Source organism: Passer domesticus, chromosome 6 (genome assembly GCF_036417665.1).
Source record: "Passer domesticus isolate bPasDom1 chromosome 6, bPasDom1.hap1, whole genome shotgun sequence".
Classification (NCBI taxonomy): Eukaryota; Metazoa; Chordata; class Aves; order Passeriformes; family Passeridae; genus Passer; species Passer domesticus.
In genome coordinates, this window is record NC_087479.1 from 51,422,343 (window position 1) to 51,442,845 (window position 20,503).

Below are 20,503 nucleotides of genomic sequence, written 5' to 3' on the forward strand. Positions count from 1 at the left end.
ACAGAGGAGATGCTGAATCCACAGGATGATGGCCAAGCTAAGAGCCTGCTGCCTTTCCTCCTGGCTGCTCTGAAAGCCCAGGGGCCTGAGCTGCATGGCCAGGACAGTTATCACCTCCCAAATGAGGTGCACGTGCACTGCTCATTCATTTCAGTCATAAAATTACACCAGCACAGAGCCACACCACCAGTGCTGGAGGAAAACTGGGCCATTGGGATGGTTATGAGCACGTTCAGATCAAATGGATGAAAACCAGTAAATCTCCACACTCCCATAAAGTATCCAAACTTAGCTGTTTGGTACATAAATGAGTTTTTTCAATGTCAGAGATGCTGCAACTGTGCATCTCAGCTGGGGAATTTACCCCAGGAATATGCAAAAAGAGGAACTATTTCAATCCCAAATTACAACTAACACACATTCACAGCTGCTTTGAAAAGCTGTTGCTGACAGCACAAAGTTACAGGCCATTACTTGCTTATAGTGCTGTCACCCAGTGTGCCCACTCAGTACCATGAGCTCAGAAAAGCAGTACAGCATCTACAACAAGCAGAGTGGCAAGTCTAAAATGCAATCAGCCTTTTGGGCCCTGCTCCATGGAGTTTGTAGGCAACAACCTGCGCTTTCTGAACTCCTCCAGCCCTTGCAATCAGCAGAAGAAATGCTGCACATGCTTCCAGCTCCCTGCTATCTCTGCAGGGACTCCTGAGAGTGCAATCATCATGAAGCACAAGGGAAAAGAATTAATATGGCTGATAAATGAATAAGAAATTTCACCCCCAGAAATCACCTGTTCACCACTTAGTCCAAAACCATGTGCATGACAATGTCTGATAAGCAACTCTTAGCACAGTACAGCAGCAGCTTGCCTGAACTTCAGGGGTGTCACCCTCCTGCCTTCAACACAGTCTCTGAATTTTAGAGGATTTGGGAGAGCAGTCTCATGGTCTTTCATTCTGTTTTACTAACCTGCAGCATTGACTAGAAAGCCAGGCAGTAAAGCTGACAGAGACTGTCACAAGAAGCTGCAGTGGATGGTACAGCGATGAGATAGACTCTACAGAGAAAAACTGAGATCTAAATAGGGCACGAGATGATTATTAAAAATAACTGAAATCCATGTAACAACAATGCAGCAGGCTGACTGTCAACAGGATCAGCTGACGTATTTGGCCTTTCTTTGACAGGCCCATATGAACACTGTTTGATTTAATGTGCTCTGGCTGCCATTACCCTACAATGCCTATTATTAAACTTGACACTATTACATTTTCCAAAATCTCACATTCTATTTAGGCTGTCACAGGCAGATTGTGGGTGCAGAAATAGACAAGAATATATTATTCTGTGATCACTGCCTGTACCAACATTTTGCATCAGTTCTAGCTCCAGAGACCTGCTGGTGCCTGACTGAAAACCCAAAATGTCTTCAGAGAAGCAGCTAGCACAGCACTGCTGGCAGAATTGCAATCTCTCCAAGTTTGCTCTGGCTTCACAGCAGCCCAGCAATTCCAGTTTTTCCCTGATTTGTCACAGGATGATAATATGACAGACTAAAATGTGCTACAAAAGCATGACAAGAAATAACGTGGCGTGTGAGGATGGGATTTTACTCGAAAGATCAGCTTGCTGTCTTTCTAACCTTTTCCCACATTTACTGGAAGAACTTTGCAAATGTTCTAATTTGAAAGCAATGTCAAGCTGGAACATTTTCCAGCTTGACCTCAGTCATCATTGCTGCAGCTCTGATCACACGCAGCAGACAGCTCAGTAGAACAGAAAATTATCCCATTTTGTTACATAGCATGCACTGTGTCAAATTTAAACAAGAAATCAAACCAACTCATTGATTTAGGAGAGATGAGTTGCCTTACAAGCAGGGATAAAGGGAGTGACTTGTCCTGTTTTAAATGCAGAGGTAAATAAGAAGCTGATTATCCCAAACTGAAGCAATGTTGTCTCAAACTGACAGAGAAAAACAGCCAAGCAATTGTGTATGACTCCACTGTTTCACTTATCAGTCACCTTTGGTGTCAGCTGTAACAAGGTTCAATTATATTATATGCTCCTACAGGAAGCAGTGATTAAGTTGTCCTCTTAAGGTGCAAAAAATTTCTGTCAATAGAAGTGTCCAGCTACTGAAAGGACTCAAAATCCTTCTAAACATGACACTGAACAGGCCCAGAGAGCAGAAGGGTGCATAAGAAACCCTCCCCAAGAGGGCCAGCTGCCCCTGAGACAGTGAATTGCAGGACACTCCCAATGGGAACCCACCAGCAAGATCCCATTTAGAAATTCATCCTGGATTTAGAGATTCCACTGCAATGTTTTTGAGGCATTGCCTTTCTGTCTAGACTGCTTCAGCTCCAGCTGCCAAAGCAGACATGGAGTCATGCAATGTTCTGTTAAACATTCTCAGTCTAAGAGGCAACATGCAGAGCCCAGTTGAGCAATGGGTTTCCTGCACATCTGGAATGTCCTCTCAGAGGAAATCTCCACCTGTTCTGCTGTGTACAGCACTCTGGGGAGTTACAGGGTAAGAAGCCTTGTCTTGTTGAAGGTTTCCTCCACTGCATTTAATTTCTAAATGCAGTGCTATATCTTTCACCTAGTTTTACTAGATTTTCTCAATTCAAACTTAATACCATGCCCTTGACCTTCGCTTTATTTATTCAGCTTTTTTGATAATGATAACAAGTGCTTTGTCCTAGATGTCAGGTCAACAATATTTCAGAGACACAGGACCTTAAATGACAATATTCCAACATCTCAGCTGCACTTAGGGGAGCAGACTGGAAAACTGGAACCGTATGGTCCATATGACAGGAAATGCTGTTGTGCACAAACACAGCAGAAGCAACAATCTCAGCCATCTCTTAATACTATGATAGTTTCTTGAATTCACACAAAGCCAAGCGTGGTTTCCCCAACCGGATTCAGAAAGCCACATCAATTTTGGTCTGATTAAAGGCTCATTCAAAACCACAAGAAGCAAAACAATGTTAAGTTTACTATGACTGCCACATTTCTGGGAGTGCTAGTACAGAAGATGAATGAAGTCCACATGGTTCCCTGCACATGGAATACAGCTCTGATTTATATCAGGAATGTGCACCCCTTTATACAATGGCTGCTTGATTGATGCAGAATGGATCATTATGTTCCAATCCAATACCCGGCCTGAACTTACCACGCAGGTATTTCATCTGTTAAAGTCTACAGAAATGTTACAAAATTGAACAAAGTGTCTGGTTTATTATGCCACTGGCTTTCAAAGCACAATCCTTTTCAATTTCAATATACCTGAAAATAATTTTTTTTTAAAGCCAGCTCTCAAAATAAGATAAACTACACACAGCAGTTCATTGCTACCCCACTCATTAAAGAAGCAGTGCAAAGCCACCAGGAGGAAGACAAAGCTTTAGTGTGTGTATGCCCCACAAGAACAGACCACGTGGGGCATGACTCAAGGGAAAAAAACAAAAAACCAAAGACTCCCAACCTAGCACTTGCATGCCTAGAAGCTGCTTAGCCTGGGAAAGGCTGGGGGATAACCCGCTGCTGCCTGCCACTGCCCAGAGAGGCAAATGGGAAAGGCAGCACCAGGCACTTCCTGGAGGTGAAAGGATGAAGGACAGCAGTCACAAATAGCAACAAGGAGAATTCACACTGGATGGAAAGAAAAATCTGTTCACTGTGCCATCAAGAAAACATTCTTCACAATGGAGGCTAAGCAGTGGAGAAGGCTGCACAGGGAGGTAGTGAAGCCATCCTGGTATTTATTTCATGGTGTTTGGAAAACACAACCAGATGAATCCCTAAGCAACCTCATCTCAAGTTGAAATTAACCCTGCTTTGAGCAGAGGCTGAACCAGCTGATTCCACAGTCCCTTCCAACCCAATTTTTAATGTTTCTGCCTCATACTAGGCTGCTTAGAGCGTTGCTCAAGATTCACAGCTTTCTTTTCTTGTATTTTAACACTTCCTTACTTTACAAATATTAATTCTAAGGGATGGGGGGACATGACACAATTAAGTTTATTACTACAGCAACAATGTTTAACTGCCTACAGGTTTTAGGGAGGCAAGGAGATTCAACAAGGTGCAGGAAAAAAGACCCACCAGCACCTCTAGGGGAACTGTTTGCAAAGAAAACTTAAAGCACAGTGACAGAGCCCTTTATAGCTTTGGAGCAGATGTAGATCTATAAAATAAACTCACTCTTGCAGACACCTGGTTTGCATGAGCACAAAAGTGCTACTTGGAGACTGGGGTCTAGCACCACTGGTATAAATTATGCAGATGTGATACACAAAGCTACGATAGTTTCTTTAAAGCTGGAGATCAAACCACTTTGGCTTGTCTTTAATCATGCCTGACAGTTTATAAGAATTACACTGATTTGGTATTCCCCCCGCACTGCTGTATTGAATGAAGTGCTTGGAAAGAGGTTGTTAAAAAGCAGTACAAAACAATGAAGTTCTGTGTTTGTCCACAGATCTGAAATTTTGCATTCTCTTCCCACTACCCTGCCAAAATGCCCAAATTATAGTCTTGAAGGAGCTGGTTTATAGTACCCATGAGTTGGAAAAGCCCATTATGATTTTGTTTTACTGAGCCCAAGATTTCTTCTCATTTGAAGAAAGCCTCTTGCTAGTCCTGCACATTTTATTTTGAGATTTGACAAACCAGACAAGGAAAAGAATCATTACCACCTAAAACTGGTGCCACATTGACAAGTCCTGAGCAAAGATGAGCACTGTAAGTAACACACAATACATTTTCAAGTGTGAATAGCATGGTGGTCTGTCACAGAAAAGGATGATGATCATGTAAGGGCACTCTACACAGGAAAAAGACTTTTCAGTATCTACAAAGTTTTCATTTTAACTAACAGACACTGAGCAGAAAGCTTCAGTTCTGAAAGCACTTTTTTAATGGCATAGAGGAAGTAAATGGAAAGAGTAAATTCCTGTTTTTGCTGAAGCGGATATGCCAGAGACAGAATTTGGGTCTGACAAAAAGTCCCAGGCTCCAATTTGTGACCATTGTTCTTTGCTATATCAACTGATATGACCAAGAATAGTTTTGTTCTGTTGTCTTTGTTTGCCTCTCAAACATTTGTAAGCACCATTAGAGTGTGTCTTTTACCAGACTACACAGGCCCAGCTTGTCAGTGTCACTTCAGAGGATGTGTGCTCTGGGGTCCCAGACTGTCTTGGTAGCCCTCCAGCTTTCATTATATAAAGATTCATTGTCCAAAGTAAAATGAAGTCCCCTTTGTATCTGTTGTAATAGTATAACACTGAAAGAGTTAAAAACAATGCAGATATTCATCACTTGTGTGGAAAATCTGTGCTCTGAAGGGCTGCCCAATTTTCAGTAATTATAACAACTTTTTTTAGATGTTAAAAGAATGTATGCATAGGCCATACATTTCCTTCTAAGACCAAAAGAAACATGTTTTTCTTATGAAGCTTAATGAAAACAGTGTTTTTTGTTGTGCATTCCCGATGGCGTATAGCTAAAGGAAATTAATTCCTCTTTAACCAGGAACTGGGACTTGGAGGAGACCAGGAACAGTGCTACAAACAACTGCTTTGGGGCAGTCCACACCGGCATCCTGGAAAGCTCAGCTGACCACACAAGGCCTCTGAGGTTAATCTTGCTATTGGATAGTTCTGTAAACACTGTCTCGAGTCCTGTTCTTTACATTTTTACACCACTCAAGGCTTCAAGCCAAGGCCTCGATAAAAAGAACGATTTGGTTCTTGAAAAGCATTGGCAAAAAGCTGACCAAACAGTCTGTTTCCAATACTACCCAGTGAAGTCTGAAAGAATCAAGACTTCCTGCATGCAGCCCGAGAGCTACATTTGCACTGAGGGATCAAACCCATTTAGCCTCCATTTAATCTCTCTCTACTGACAGCACTGAACGTTCCTGCATGAGGCCTGTGTTCAGCAATACTGTGGCCTGCCCACAGCCACTCAGCATCCTGCTGTGAGCCCATGTTCTGCAGCAGCTTCTTACCTACAATGTCTTCGTAGGCATTTTCTTCTAAAGTGCTCTTGGATCCAAATTTATGCTGGCTCTCGGTTCCATTTTCAGTCGGGGAGGGAGGGTACAGGGATTGCAGGCTTGAGGCATCCTCAAACTCAAAGGATTTTCTAAAGTTTACAACAATAATAATTAGTAACAAGAATGCAAATTTATTCAAACATTTAGATGATTATTTGCATATCAAGAAATATAAATAAAATTAACTATAACTTAAAAAAAATTCTCACATCATGTTTTAAGGGCTAGCTTTTAGTGTACACTAACTCCTGTGCTCACAGCAGTCTCTAGTAGAGCCATCTATGATAATTTTATGGAGTTGGAAGTATTGTAATGCCCATTATGCAGACAGGAAGAAAATACGTTCTATTTTTCCAAGTTTACAGAATAAGTTAGCAGCACAGTCCTCAGATTAGAAATTACTTTGCTCTTTGCAGAGACCCCAGAAACACGTGGCCCTCTGTCCTAAAGAAAGTCTCTGAAAAGCATTCCTGCACTGGTTGCTCTGGGAGATGGAGCCCTTAGTCCGACACCACTCACATGTCTTGAACCTTTGGATATGTTCCTGTGCAGAGCTCGGTGCACAAATGCCAGAGGGAGACCCAAGTGCAGTCATTCACATCCCTCCCACACCCCATGCCAAGCACTGGCAGCAAAGGAGAAAGCACTGAGAAATTGGTCCTCTCTGGGTGTGTGAGCAGCTTGGGCTGATGCTCAGGGGCTGAAGGTTTGGCCTTTCTGGCAGGGGGGTGAGGACCAGCTGGGTCAGATGAACCATTTATCTCCCACCAGGGGTGATTCATCACCTCCCACCCACACCTGCCCCAGGGCTGCTGAGCAGTTCTAGAGAGTTCTTGGGCTTTTCTCCCAAAGCTTTCCCACTCTCCAGCTCACCCATGCCTTGTTCTCTGAGGCAGTAACTACACTCAAGGTGGGACACCCATGACTGCAGTGGCAGCAGCACAGGGGCTGGCATTCATGGGATGGATTTACTGCTGAGGATGAAGCAGTGAGAAAAACAGGCTCAGGTCAGAGCATGAATAATCCCATGGTGCTACAAGGCTTGTGTGCACTGTGCTGGTGCCCATACTCCACTCACTGAGCCCCAACCTAGATTAACAATAAATCATTCTGCCATCAACCCCTTTGTTTTTCTTCTTCCCAGCTGGAGTGGAGCACATGTTACAGCATGTCCATGTGGCAGTGACAGAGCTTCATGAGACGCTTTGGCCTGTGAACTGGCTTGAGCATCCCTACAGGTAACACAATGACTGTGGCACAGAATGCTGCATTTGAGAAGAGCATTTTCTGTTTGTCTGCTGGAGCAGGCTTACAGCTGGAATCAGGCTTAAGAGCCTCCTCTCTTTCCTTTCCCTAATCTTCAGAATATCCAGATCCAAGCGAGTCACATCAGGATTGTGGCAGAAACAATCTGTGCATGTCAGATGCAGACACCTGCTCCTCCACAGCTACTCACAGTACAAAGGATGCTGACATGCTGAAGGCACGGCTGTGTATGAAATGAGACTGTCTAAAGCAGTTAAATACCCAGCTCCCAAAGATTTCAACCCTGTGATGTGGTGACACTGTGTAGGATGACAGGAATGGCTTTGTGGACCAACACTCAGCTGTGGTCCATGTGTCCCAAGTCTATCCTGTGACACTCCTCTGCTGCACTGTGTGTGTGCCAGAGGATTTCCAGCTGTGGGGGAACACCCAGCTCACACCACTCTGAAATGTTAAAGCTACTCTTGGCACCAGGTTCTCCAGATCCAGCCTGGCTTTCTGCTAGCAGGCAAACATGAGAGACTTCCTCCCTGTTACTAGTGTTGAATTAGCCACCAAAAATCAAAGCAGTGCTTTCAACCGAAGTATTGGGAAAATAAATACCCTCAGTCCATTCTCATGGCATTGCAGTGAGTGCAAACCACGTGTATATTCAGTCTGAAGCACACAGCTACAAGCTGCAGGCACAATGAGTTATGTCTGTTCTCAAAATAAGAACAGCTTAGGTACTGAGGTTTCAGTAATTACTATCAACCAAATACTGTCATTCTTAAATTACTTGTATGGTCTTTAGTGCTTTGTAAATCTTGTCAATCCCTTATGTAACTGAAGGAAGAACAGTAGCAAAGACAATAAAATTAAGATTCTTTGTAAAGGATCTACACTCAGCACTGAAGTCAGCTAGCAAAACTGAGATTTTGGGGAGGTTAATTTGAACTTATTTAGATCATGATTAACAAGAGATGTGTCCAGAGAAATCATTAAAGTACAGTGGGTAAAGCAGTTATATATATCAGTAAAATGTCAAACTGATTTGCAAAAATTATCAGATACACATGACAACCCTGTTAATCCTACAGTTTATATTCTACAACTTAAATTAATAAATAATGCTTTTTAGAAGGCTTGTTTCCCCTAACCCTAACCCAGGCCTGAAGCTCCTTGGCTGAACTGTGCTGTTGTCTAACTCTGCTCTGACAGGAGACTGAATCTGCAGAAAAGGAGGTGCAAGCAGAATTATAGCTCTTCTGGAAAGGAGCTTCAAAACTTCATCTCAAAAACTCACTGTGATAATATACTGTGGTTCTTAGATGACTTGCCCATTTTCTGGTGATAAAGGCTATCATTTACACCAGAACATTTAAAAATTGTTTGTCTTTTGCACATTGCAAATGCTGTGCTGAAGAAACTGAGGGCAGCTTTATTTCACAAATTTTCCTTAAAAACTAGATTTAGTTCCTTTGAGATTATTGCCAGGACTAAAAGATAAGCACTGCTGATCAGAGCTTGATTTTCCACATCCCCCCACACCTTTCTGAAAGAAACAACCTGCCTCAGCAGAGCTGTTTGATCTTTTAGAAGCAGATATCTCCTGAGAGAAAAGGACTGAACCTGAAGGCTCCTCTTCTCTTCTTGTCCCAGTATAATTCAGGTGAGGTTGTGCTAAAAAACTTTTAATAACTGAGCCAATATCAAGCAGCAGAATCTGATAGTGTGGGATAGTGTGCATCTGAGATGCTGTTTAGCAGTTCCTTGCAAATCTCATCACTAAGTATCAAGGGAGGGTGTGCATCATACACATGCAGACAGGTGAACTCGTTAAAAATGCTGCAATTTGAATGCTTAGCAACAACTGTGCCTACAATTCTCCAAGCAATGAGCAGAATTAGTTTTACCCTGCCTAAAACTCAAGAGGAATCACGTGATTAAAACAAGCTAAGCTCCACAAATTGCTGGGGAAATACAGCCATACACTCTCCCCATCATTAACTCAGGAAGACATAGAGAACTTTCTGTGATACAACAGTTTTCTCAGCATTAATACTCTATAGCTGTTGATAATAATTTAAGATAATATTCCTAAGGACTGAATTCAATAAAATCACCTACATTGCATAAAACTGACACAACTGTTATAGTAATGAACTTTGGAAATAGAAGACATCTGCAGGTACAATTTACAAGAAGAAAAGGCTGTAAAAAAGCTATGGTCCCACTACTGGACAATAATGAAATTATGATCCATTAAAAATTGCCAACAAGGGCATTTGTGCCAGAATTAGTTAGATAACCTTTAGCACACCTAACCTACAGCTTTTTTGGGATCAAGGAATGAAGATTTTAGAACTCCTAAAAAAAAAACCCTGAAGGCATTCAAAGGTATTGTACCAGTGCATTCCATCAGGGCAGACCAGCAGAAAAATAAAATTTGTCTAGCATGCAATTCCTAGATTTTCTTACGTCAAAAGCACTGCAGTAGAGGGAGAATTTAAAATATTGCTACTGCAAAAATATAGCCCACTTATTTATTGATTTGGAGAACCGAGCGCGTTTCCTTGGCTTTTACCTATTCTGGGATTTTCGGTGAAAGCGTGACTCCTTCTTCTGCCTTCTGGTGACGGGGGGCGCGGGAGTGGACGGCAGGGGAGGAGGAGCAGCAGGGGTGGGAGATGGAGGTAGGCCATTGCTTGGTTTGCTCTTGTGGGACTTGTCTGCCTCGTACTCGAAGGTGCGTTTGGGCTTGGGGACGGGGTTCACGGCGCTGTTGGGCGTGCTTTCCAGGAGCGCTCTGGGGCCCGCTGAGTTCACATTGACACCCTGTTTTGTTTTACTGTTTTTCTCAGCCTCAGGAGGCGTTTCTGGTTCGCTCCCCAAAATAACACCCCCGCCTTTGCTCTCGCTCAGGGTTTCACTCAGTCCCTCCACAGTAGTCGGAGTCCCAGACTTTTTCCTCCCTTTGTCAACGCTGTAGCAGCTACTTGGTAACTGGGGGAGGCCTCTGCCTGACTGCTCCTTCAGTGCCTGCTCGATCTTCTGGATTCTGTTGAGCACAGCAGAGGACTCTTTCCTCACATGGCTCTTAAGGAAAGTGGCAGAAGGAGGTTCGCTCCTGCCCGGTCTCTTTTCAAACCGATGGCAGGAATCCCTGTCCAGCAGTTCCTCCTCCTCTGTTTCCGGGTAAGAGCACTCAGAAAATGTTCGGCTCATTCTTCTGAGCCCTTTGAAATCAAATGTCTTGTCGCTGCAGGGAGAGGTCAGCACGCTGGGGCAGCTCTCACTGCCCGACCTCTCCCCAGCATCCCTCTTGTCCATGCACACGCTGGCCCTGGGGGACAGCTCCCGGCGGCACTCCCATTCTGTGATCTTCTGCCTGATGTCCAGCGCCTGCGAGCGCACGCTCACCCTGCTGCTGGAGAGGGTCCTCAGTTTGGTGGCAGTGCCCAAGGACAGAGTGCTCCGGGCGAGTGGGTGGCTCCCTACCGCTTCCCCATCCTGAGCCTCGTTTGGACTCTCCTTTTGGTCAGCCTTGAACACGGAGAGCCTTTTATCCAGAGCGCCCACGCTGATGGCTTTGAGGGGGCGACTCGGCGACTCGGTGTCCGATGGGCTCGTGGAGGTGCTGCGCAGCGTGGACGTGCGGCTGTTCCACTCCTTGAGGCACAGCCTGGAGCTGGAGACTCTGGAGAGCCCAGTGGAGCGGGAGGAGTCCTCGCTGTCGCTGAGGGGGTAGGCAGGGCTTCTTTGAGGGGACAGCAGGGGCGGCGGAGTGGCTGACTGGCACCTGGAAACAGAAAGGAAGGAAAAATAAAGGCCTTGGGGAAACTGGAGTTATTTGCCAACTTTCTTGTGGCTCCAGGGCTCCACACTGCAACACCCCACAAAGCATCATTGAGACACCAGTGACCATTCAGCCACAGAGGTGGGGGTGGGAGGTGGCAGCCTTTAACTGGTGATGGGCCATGAACAGGACACTTGGCACACCCAAAACAAGTTTTCTCACCTCTCTTTGACCCCCTGCTTTTCCAAGTTTCCTGAACTCGAAGCTAGCTGAGATTCTCATAGCAAACCTCTGCCTTGAAAGCATCTACCCCCTGCAGATGAGTAGACCTGGTTCATCTTTGATCTGGTGCTGTGGCCAACAGATTAAATTCTCCTTATCAAATAGAAGTAATTTCTTATCAAAAGAATATTGCACATTGCAAAAACACATTGATCAGCTCACACTATGTGTTAAAGAATATAAACTACATAGAAAGATCTCAAGTGTTACCCTGGAAAAAACCCTTGGAACAAATTCTTGCCATGGTTTGCAAAATCAGCTATTGTTACTGGGGTTTTGTACACTGTTGCAAGGACTTTTAAGAACAAAAAGACACAAGAAAATTAACACATTAATCATTTGGCTCATCATGATGAGCCAGCAGTAAGGAAATTAAGCCAAAATTGTGTCAAAAAAGAGGGTTTGCCACCCTGCCAAAATCCACACATACAAATCATAGCCGAAATAATCACAACTACTTTAACATTAACTCCCTTCTGTTCCAAACAGTTCAGGTAAAAGAGGAAACACCCATAAGTAATGCCTTGAATACACTATTAAGTTTATGCTGTGTGAAGACTGTGGACACCAACCTGGTTTTTATCAACTGTCCTGTACGCAGGCAAGATCCAAATGAAAGAACTGCTTGCCCAAAAGAAATCAGGGGGGCAAATGTCTGCACTACAGCAAAGGGAGTAGAGATTCAGAAGATTTCTGGTGCTATATTGTTTTCTTCCCAACAGCCAGCCAATACCTACAGCAGAAGTGCCAATTTCTGCGCATTAATCAAAAAAATCCAGAGCACTGGGGTGGTTTCTGAAAAAAATTTACTTTGACACAGGAAATATTTTCTTTTTCTTCAAATGCAGCCCCAAACCATATTATCAGATTTCATCCCAGTTTCCTACAGCAAATATTTCAGAAAGCTCAAAAATATCACAAAAAAAAAAAAAGTCAGAAAAATACAATAATCAAATTATCACAAAAGGGAACTGATCTCTTTTTTTCAGAGACCTGAGAACAAGCAAGTCCATTTGTCACAGAAGTTCCGCTGCTTGGTGACTTATTTTTTTACTGTTTTGAAAGATAAACATGCCTGTAGGAAAAGAGATCTCGTATCAAAGATGATGGCAAACACTCCCACAACAACTGCCTAAAGCAGGACAAGAAAGGATGCATGCCAGGATATGCTCTTTGCATCCTAGAAGTTGAATTTCCTGCCATTCTATACAGCTGCAGAAGGTGTCTTAAGAGATCTGAGAAGATCAAAAGCAGGTGACAGATGGTGGGTGGTTTTGGCTGGCTGTTGCAGCTCAGTTTGTAGTGGATTACCTGGAATTACCTTGGCCAACATACCCTTATAGTGCCTGAAGATGAAAGCTAAATCAGGCTTAGTGTGCTCCCCTGATCCTTCATTATTTCAGCCTGTCTCATTTCTGTTTCTTCAGGTTGATACCACAAAGCCAAATTTTTATATTATTCATAACACTGCCTTATCTTAGATTTGAGATCATGATCTCCTAATTCTTTCATGTCATGCAGACCCATCCCAGAGCTACACTGACATTTCTCTCAAGGAAACAGGCATTACCCAGTGGAAGCGTATTTCATGTCAAAAGACTACAGCCTCAGAAGCTGCATGTTGGCTAAATCCACTGTCAGCATTCAGCTACAGAATAGGGACAGAAGAGGCCCTCTGGAATGGTTTAGCATGTTACAACTTGCTTATTAGACTCTGATCTGTACTGGCAATAACAAGAATAAAATATAAAATGACAGGGACAAGGTCAGTAAAATGGGACAGCAGAGGTGAAGAGCATGCTGACAATCAGATAATCACACACCTTTCTCTGCCTTTGACACACTGCACAGAAAATGCCATAGGCATAGTCCTTCATCTTCTTGCAATCTAAGAAATATCTTTTCAGCTATTTCTACTGTCAGGAAAAGGTTTGGTGATTCATCAGGGAAAAAGGAAAAGGGGAAAATTATGGTTTGTATAACCTCAAGAAGTTGCAAAACATTTCTTTGTAAGAGCTATGAGCCATTCTTTCAAACCCCAGATTCCCAGTAAGGTAACTGCAATTAAGGCTTCATCTTGAAACCTCCAAATTCAGTTACAAAACTCCCAATCACTTCCACTGTGCTAGACTGGGGCTGCAGAGCCACAGGCCTTCTGCAGAAGTTTGCCCTCCAAGACTTGGGTTACCTCAGTTAAGAAATAGATTCTGTTTTATACTGCATCACACTCTAAATTTGAGTAATTCAGAGACAATCTGTAGGACTTATTCAACAACAAAGAGAAACAGAGCTTTGGCCCAAAGGTTTCAGCATGCATTCTCTAAAGGATGCTGGTAAGTAACAGAACGGAAGAAAAGTCCAAAAGCTGATCAGTAGATAATAAAATGGTTCTTCCCCAAGAAACTTACTTCCACTGCAAGAATGTTCTCTTGAAGGCACAATAGTTCCACAGATTTTAAAACCAGTATTACTGGACAGAGATGAATAATTAGGAAATTTGCAACCTTCTACAAAAAGATTGTTCAGCAAAATGCTTTTAATTGAAGCTTTCTACACACAGAATGATATGGTGCAGCACTGTACAATGCATATCATTACATAAACTTTCCAAGTATCATCTATAAACAGCCTAAGTAGAGATTATGGAATCAAGTTTAGCTTTCTTAACAACTTCCCCTGACCAACACCTTCGTTCTGAGCAAGAATTAATTTTTTGAGGATATCAGCATTTCACAAAAGACACCATTATAAGTTGCTCCGATTCCCTAAGGGCATTCCTCCAACACACAGCCCTAGGTGTGCAGTGCCCAAACCCCTGGCAGGTCAGGTGTGCATTGCACTCTCAAAGGCTGCCAAGCAGCCCACAATGTCCTCTAAACAGGTGACAGACCCTAAAAGCACCTTTCTGCTGGGACTCGTTGCTGCTCACCAAGGAGAGCAGACAGAATCCAAGAGGTGCTTTTCAGCTCTCTAGACCATGCTCAGCTTTGCTGTTGTGATTTGTTCCTTGAGAAATCAGCAGTTACCCACAGTAGGGTGAAACTGATAATATCAGTCATGCTCTGTAGGATTGTGAACTGTAGCTACAACTGATCTCCACATTCTGATTCAGTCTCTTCAGTTTCTCTTTTTCTCACCCAAACATAGAAAAAAACCTTGTAATTTACAAAAACTGTCATTCTTGAGGGCTGCTCTCAAATATTCCTATATTCTCTTGTTTTCTCTAGTAAAGGCATCTCCTTTCACCAGGCCCAGTGAACACATGTGGATAACAGTGGAGCTGCATCTCAGCTGCACTGAGAAGGGAACAGACAACACTTGCTTGAAGATAATTTCCAACCTACTCATCACAAGGCAAGAGATGAAAAAACAGTGTTCCTGCCTTTTAGCAAGGCTGACTTGTACTGAAAATCTATGGGGATAGAGAGAGGCTCATTCTTGGTGCCAAAAGTGCCTGAGTTTTCACCCTCTATCTGACCCAAAAGTCAAAAAGTCTTCTACTTTGGACAAGACACCAACCTTCTTCCTGCAAAATGTGGGTGCTAACATTTGTCTGTTTGTAGAAAAGGAAAAGTTTAATTCCTGGAAACCACTCTGAAAGTGAGCAATACAAATTAGTATTTAAAACTAGGGGGCTTGCCTTTTGATCCAGTTGAGCAGAAGCACAGCTCCTTCCTGTTTCCAATGCCAAACATCAACTCCAAAAAAGAGGAGCAGTGGGTGCAGAAAATTCCCACAACTTCATGAGGAAATTTTAACATTGGGAGGCAGCCAGAAGGGTGGTTCTAGAGCTGGGTTTGTGTCTTGGAAATCAGAATATGGGTGGATAATCAGAATGTGCATTTATTGAGGCATTGGCATCCAAGATCCAGTATATACATTTTATATACACTAAGAAAAATCTTAGGTTGCATTTCAGGCCTTAACACTGACTGGAGGGTGCTTAAGAGACTTGCCTTGAAAGAGTTACAGGACTCCCAACTCTCACTGCCCTGTTCTGACCTCTGAGCTAAGCAGCTCAGGCTCTGCAGCACTGTTTTAGATTTCCTGAAGTATCAGGAGTGACCCCACAGATCATCGTGTCCTGAGGAAAGGCAAGCTGGAAGAAGCCACTCAGCAATTTTCAGTTTTGTAAATCCCATCTGCTCTTCTTAAACTGACACATACAGAATAGTAGGAGAGATTTTGGCACTCTGATCCAGGGAATTTCCCACTTCAACATGCTCATGCATGGGAGTCTATTTACTGAAAAAATAACAAGGAACATGATGACAAAGAGGTACTGGATTTTCCAGGCTCCTGTTGATGAGATCCCATCATTTCCCAGTGACACTGATGTTGGGTGCAAAGAATCCTAGCACTGGCTTTGCTCCTCAGGACTTTCTCCCCACTTTTGTTAGAAAAAATATGCTTTCTAAGTATTTTTTAGGGGTTTTTTTTCTCATTCCTGGTTCTTCTCAGGGCATTGTGCCATTTCATCAGGACAACCTAACTTGTTTGAGAGTAGCAGTAACATCAGCATCAGCTATGACCATAGGATTGTGAGTTTGGGAATGAGTAGATTTGGCCGGCAGTAGAGACTTCCTGTTGCTCTAGCCAATATTTTAGGAGATCTGAAACAAAAGCAACAGAAATTTCTCTTTGCAAGGGCTGCAAAAGTCATGTTTAATACATACACTAAAACTGCCCTGACAGGTAAATGAGGATGCAACTTTGAAATTCTCTGGAAATTTGTAAGAGAATGCTAAGAAATGTTCAGCTACCAACTGCCAGCCACTCTGAGTGCAGATCCTGGAATCCATCCTTCCCAGATCCAGGCAAAGTGAGAGGGAAGCACACCCTGCTCACCTGCTACTTGGAACCATTCACTGTACCATGCACATTTTGGTATATTGCTGCTGAGAGCAGATGTAATGGCTCACTATGATATTCATTTATATCAAACTTCCACTTGATTTGACAAAGCAGGTAGAGGAGAGAAAACATGTAGAGACCAACAGAAGTTCAAATTAGAACTGGTGTTTATGTCCCATTCCTCCTGTGACCTGGGCAGAACAAGTGCTTTTGCAGAGGTTCAGTAACCACAGCTCCTTGAAACCAGTACAGTTTCACACCCCACCGAGGGCAGCGCTGCCAGAAAATCACAGAGCAAACAAACAGAGCCCATGAACTCTTCTGCCTTTGTCAGACTTTCTTGGGAAAGCTCCCAGTAGGAATCAATACTTTTGCACAACCAGAAACTGAACACACCACTGCAGTACAGCAATCTCCCAGGCCTCTTCAGGTGTAAAAAAGGCAGAGTAATTTAAGGAGACAAAAACCATAAGGACTTTGATAGAAGCAATGATGAGGGACACTTCTCCTAAAATTCCCTCTTTCTCTACAAGAATTAGTAATAAATTTCCTCTATGCTTTTCTCCAAAGGACTGTGAGAAGTTCACTTTTAGCTGTCAAACAGCAGCAGTCAGTGATGTGGCTGCAGTTTGAGATGAGTTACAGAACAAGTCATTCCACAGAGCAGCATGGATTCAGCATGATTTCCTTGTGAGAATTTGCCATTTCCTTAACTCTCCTCACCCCTAGCTACATCCTCACCAGAGGGGACAGACAGGCAGTGACAGTGACTGCTGTGAACACTCAGCCAGGCATTGCTGGGGTAAGCAGGGGACAAATGCAGGGAGTCAGGCTGGTCTAACTAGGTTAGCATGAGGGTAAAATGTACAACCATCACCAGAATCGTTGAACTGAAATCTAAGAATCTAACCTTTGCTGCTTAGTTGAGGTGGCCCATGAGGATCCCATGTATTGATGATCCTTTGAGTTCTGATTTTCTTTTCAAATACAAGCAATCATCTGGGCTTGGACAGCTGCCTTGTATACTCTATCAAAGAATATTAATTGAGTCTTTCAGTGTATTAATTGTTCCAGGAGCAGAAAAGGACTTCAAAACCTACGTTATTGTTGCTTCTTGTAACTAGGGATTATGGGAACATTAAGACCCAAGGAACCTCCTGCACTACTGCATTTAAATCTGCTCTCATTTGTCAGTAAACCCTTCTGTTATAATATATTCTGCACTCTCACAGCATACAGCATTTTAATTTTCTACATAACTATAGTAGATAATTACAGATTATATTTAATTATCTTAAATCTAAATAAGAGTTTACGGTGAATAAAGGAGGTGAACTTTTCACACTCAAGTGCTGGGCACAGAGCAGTAAGGTGATTTTTGAGCTGATTCAGCTTGGTGCTGGAACAAGTGGTGCAACTTGTCATATCTTGCCTCTCTCTTGGAAAAGAAGGTGAGGTACATAGTAGCAGAACAAAGTCTCTTGCACCAGACCCTTTATAATCTTTGAGCTCTCACCACGAGTCTGGCTAAAAATCCTCAAAAATCTGCATTCCACATAACATCCCCCTATTATTGATGACTTTGGGATTGTGACAAAAACAAGACAACAAGTTGTACTTTCTAAACTGAGAAGTGAGTGTGCTTTATAAGATTGTTTGAAATAGGCTCACTCTCATGAACTTGTGCTGAGATGGAAAAGTCCCAGCATTTAGAGAGAAAGAGCAGTAAAAGCAAAGACAAATCACAAAATGTTTAAAGATAGAACAAAAATACAAATGCCAATTATTTTCATGTTTGTACCTCTGATTTTTTTTTTCCACAAGGAGTTTTGATACTTTCCATTTAAATAAAAACTGAAACCATATCAGAACTAGCTACAGATTGATAGGACTGTGAAACAGACAAAAAAAAGATCAAGCTCTCTGTGTGGTTTTTAAAAGCCCCAGTGCCTGTGCTCCCAAGAAGTACTGAGTCAATGATACCAATTGTGGGGTGGATTTGCAGGGGTGCTGTGGTGAATTCCTGTGTTTAACATCCCCCCACCCCCTCAGAGCTCTGGGCCTCTGCAGTTGGTTCATGAAAAGAAGTACACACAATCACAGCTGACTGAAGCTGAGCTGTGTTTTTATGGCTCAGAAGCAAAAAGATCTGATTTACATCAGGGAAATGCAGGAGTCATTGTGCCAAAGTAAATTACATGAAGTGGCAACTATGCTCTACCACTGTACAAAACAAGGGCAAAGAAATCAAAGCTGATGAGTCAGACCCTAAATACTTGAATTAGCCTGGATCCATAAAGCCAAGACAGCAAGACTAATCTGACCATGAGGAATGACTGTAAAATAAAATGCCATCACTCAGCATGCACTAGGTGTCTTTGCCAAGTGAGGGGGAAGAAGATAACAGGAAATTGTGAAATTATCTAGGCTCAGAAGGTTAGATTCTCTGCCACTCCAGATTTATGTCTGTCTTCTGTGCTGTTACAAGGCAATGGCAGGATGGTCTTTAAACAATTCCCCCTTTAAGCCTTTTTCACCTCCTCTGTTCAGACACAAGTAACTACCCAAGGCAAAGAATATCGCCAAGCCTGGGCTGTACTTTCCATCACAGGCATCAGAAGCTGACTGTGGTAAAATCAAAATGCAAGAACAGAAGTATCGGAGTAAGCCATTTTCTCTTTTCCACCCAAGTATGCTGCACTGGTTTCATGGGACCGTCTCTCACTTTCTCTTTAAAAAATATGATTCAAAGTTGAAAAGTGAAGCCTCCCTTTGAGTTAGTCTTTTCCCATAACATGTTCTGAATAATAATTTATGCAAGAGATATTTCCATTGTTACAGCTCCACTGTAGTTATTGTTCTGGAATTGGCTCAGTCAGTGTTAGTCTTACCTGGTATCTTAAGATCTTGGGAGTTTTGCAGGACAGGGAGTGGCAATGCAGCAAGTGATGGCATTTTTTTCTTAAACCAGGCAGAAAGCACAAACCTTCATTTGTCTATTTAAGAACTGCCTTTCCTTGAAACTTGTTCTTTACCAGCATGTCTGAACATGCTGACTGTTAAAAATCCCAGTGCACATAGAGGCTCTCAACTTTGTTTTTTCAGAGCACAGGTGATTTTTTCAACAGGCTTGCTCATTTGTCCTGCAATATCAAAACAACAAACTCTGTGGAACTAATTCTGACAAAGCTTTTCAAGTTTTCTGTGCTCACCCAAATGCAATTCGGGAAGCATTAAAAATTATTTTTATGAATTGTGACACTCAGTTTTCAAGATATCTGAGGGCATTCTGGGTTTGGCAACCTCCAAATCTGAAATTTGGGTTTGGAAAGTTGTTGGGAAATAGGCTCATCCCTCTTCTGCCCCGGCAGGTCAGAAAACCTCACAAGGTCACTCTATACTTTACTGAAATACTCTGTATCCACAGAGAAAAGTTCTGAACAGGAAGTCAAAAAGTCCTAAATCCTGCCTGCTCACTAATCCAGAATAGAGACAAATCTGCTTTCCCTGCTTCACAAATAAATCAGCTTCTAGGTCATGAAAAACCTCATCAAATAAACTCAAGTATAATTATCCAACAGGGACAGAAAAATAATAAGAATTCAGAACTCCCATTTTGTACAAACTTTCTTAATCTCATCTACTCAGAGGAGTTTGTTTCAGAATAAATATAAAATATTTTATTTGCCTTTTCTACCAGTATCCACATTTTCCTTCCAGTTCCACCAGCTTAGCTGTGGTCCCCAATGTACTGCCAGTGTAGAGCTTTCCTTTGTCCAGTTTTGCAAATTAGATTACTTAACACAGTGAGAAGGCATCCCAGAAGAGCAGGTTATAAAATCAAAAGCCACTGTCCATCTGTCTGCTATGAAACAGGCATTGTTAATTTCTGTCACCATTTCAACTACCAATATCACAGTCCATCAAGTCTGAAGCCCAAAATACCTGGAGAAAACACAATATGTCACACAGGATAATACTAAAAGGATTTAAAAGATCTGAGAATATCTGTTGCTTCTGGAGTTACTGAACTGCAGAAGAAATAAAAAGCAAAACAAAATAAAATTTAAAATAGCAGCAGAATAGAATCTCCTGCAGAATCTCTGTGAATGCAGAACAGCCTGAGCATCACCCTGTTAAACACAGCCTATCAGCCCCAGGCTGCCTCACTGCTGTGCACCTGGAGCTCGTGCACTGGGAAGAGGTCACAAGTCACATGGACTATCTGAGGCAGGGGAAAAGAA

At 42.7% G+C, this 20,503-nt stretch overlaps 1 protein-coding gene across 9 annotated transcripts in view; it reads right to left on the bottom strand.

Annotated features, from left to right (window-relative positions):
* DENND2B (DENN domain containing 2B) overlaps window positions 1–20,503 on the bottom strand; it is a 158,523-nt gene that overhangs the window by 49,409 nt on the left and 88,611 nt on the right. For 8 of the 9 annotated variants that reach the window (XM_064425436.1, XM_064425434.1, XM_064425437.1 and 5 more), the window contains 2 exons: window positions 9,912–11,126; window positions 6,032–6,168 (listed from right to left, as the gene is read on the bottom strand). In XM_064425436.1, coding sequence (XP_064281506.1) covers window positions 6,032–6,168; window positions 9,912–11,126 — 1,352 coding nt within the window. Of the gene's footprint in view, window positions 1–6,031; window positions 6,169–6,598; window positions 6,794–9,911; window positions 11,127–20,503 lie in introns of those variants that run through there. The other variant, XM_064425439.1, reaches the window with a different exon arrangement.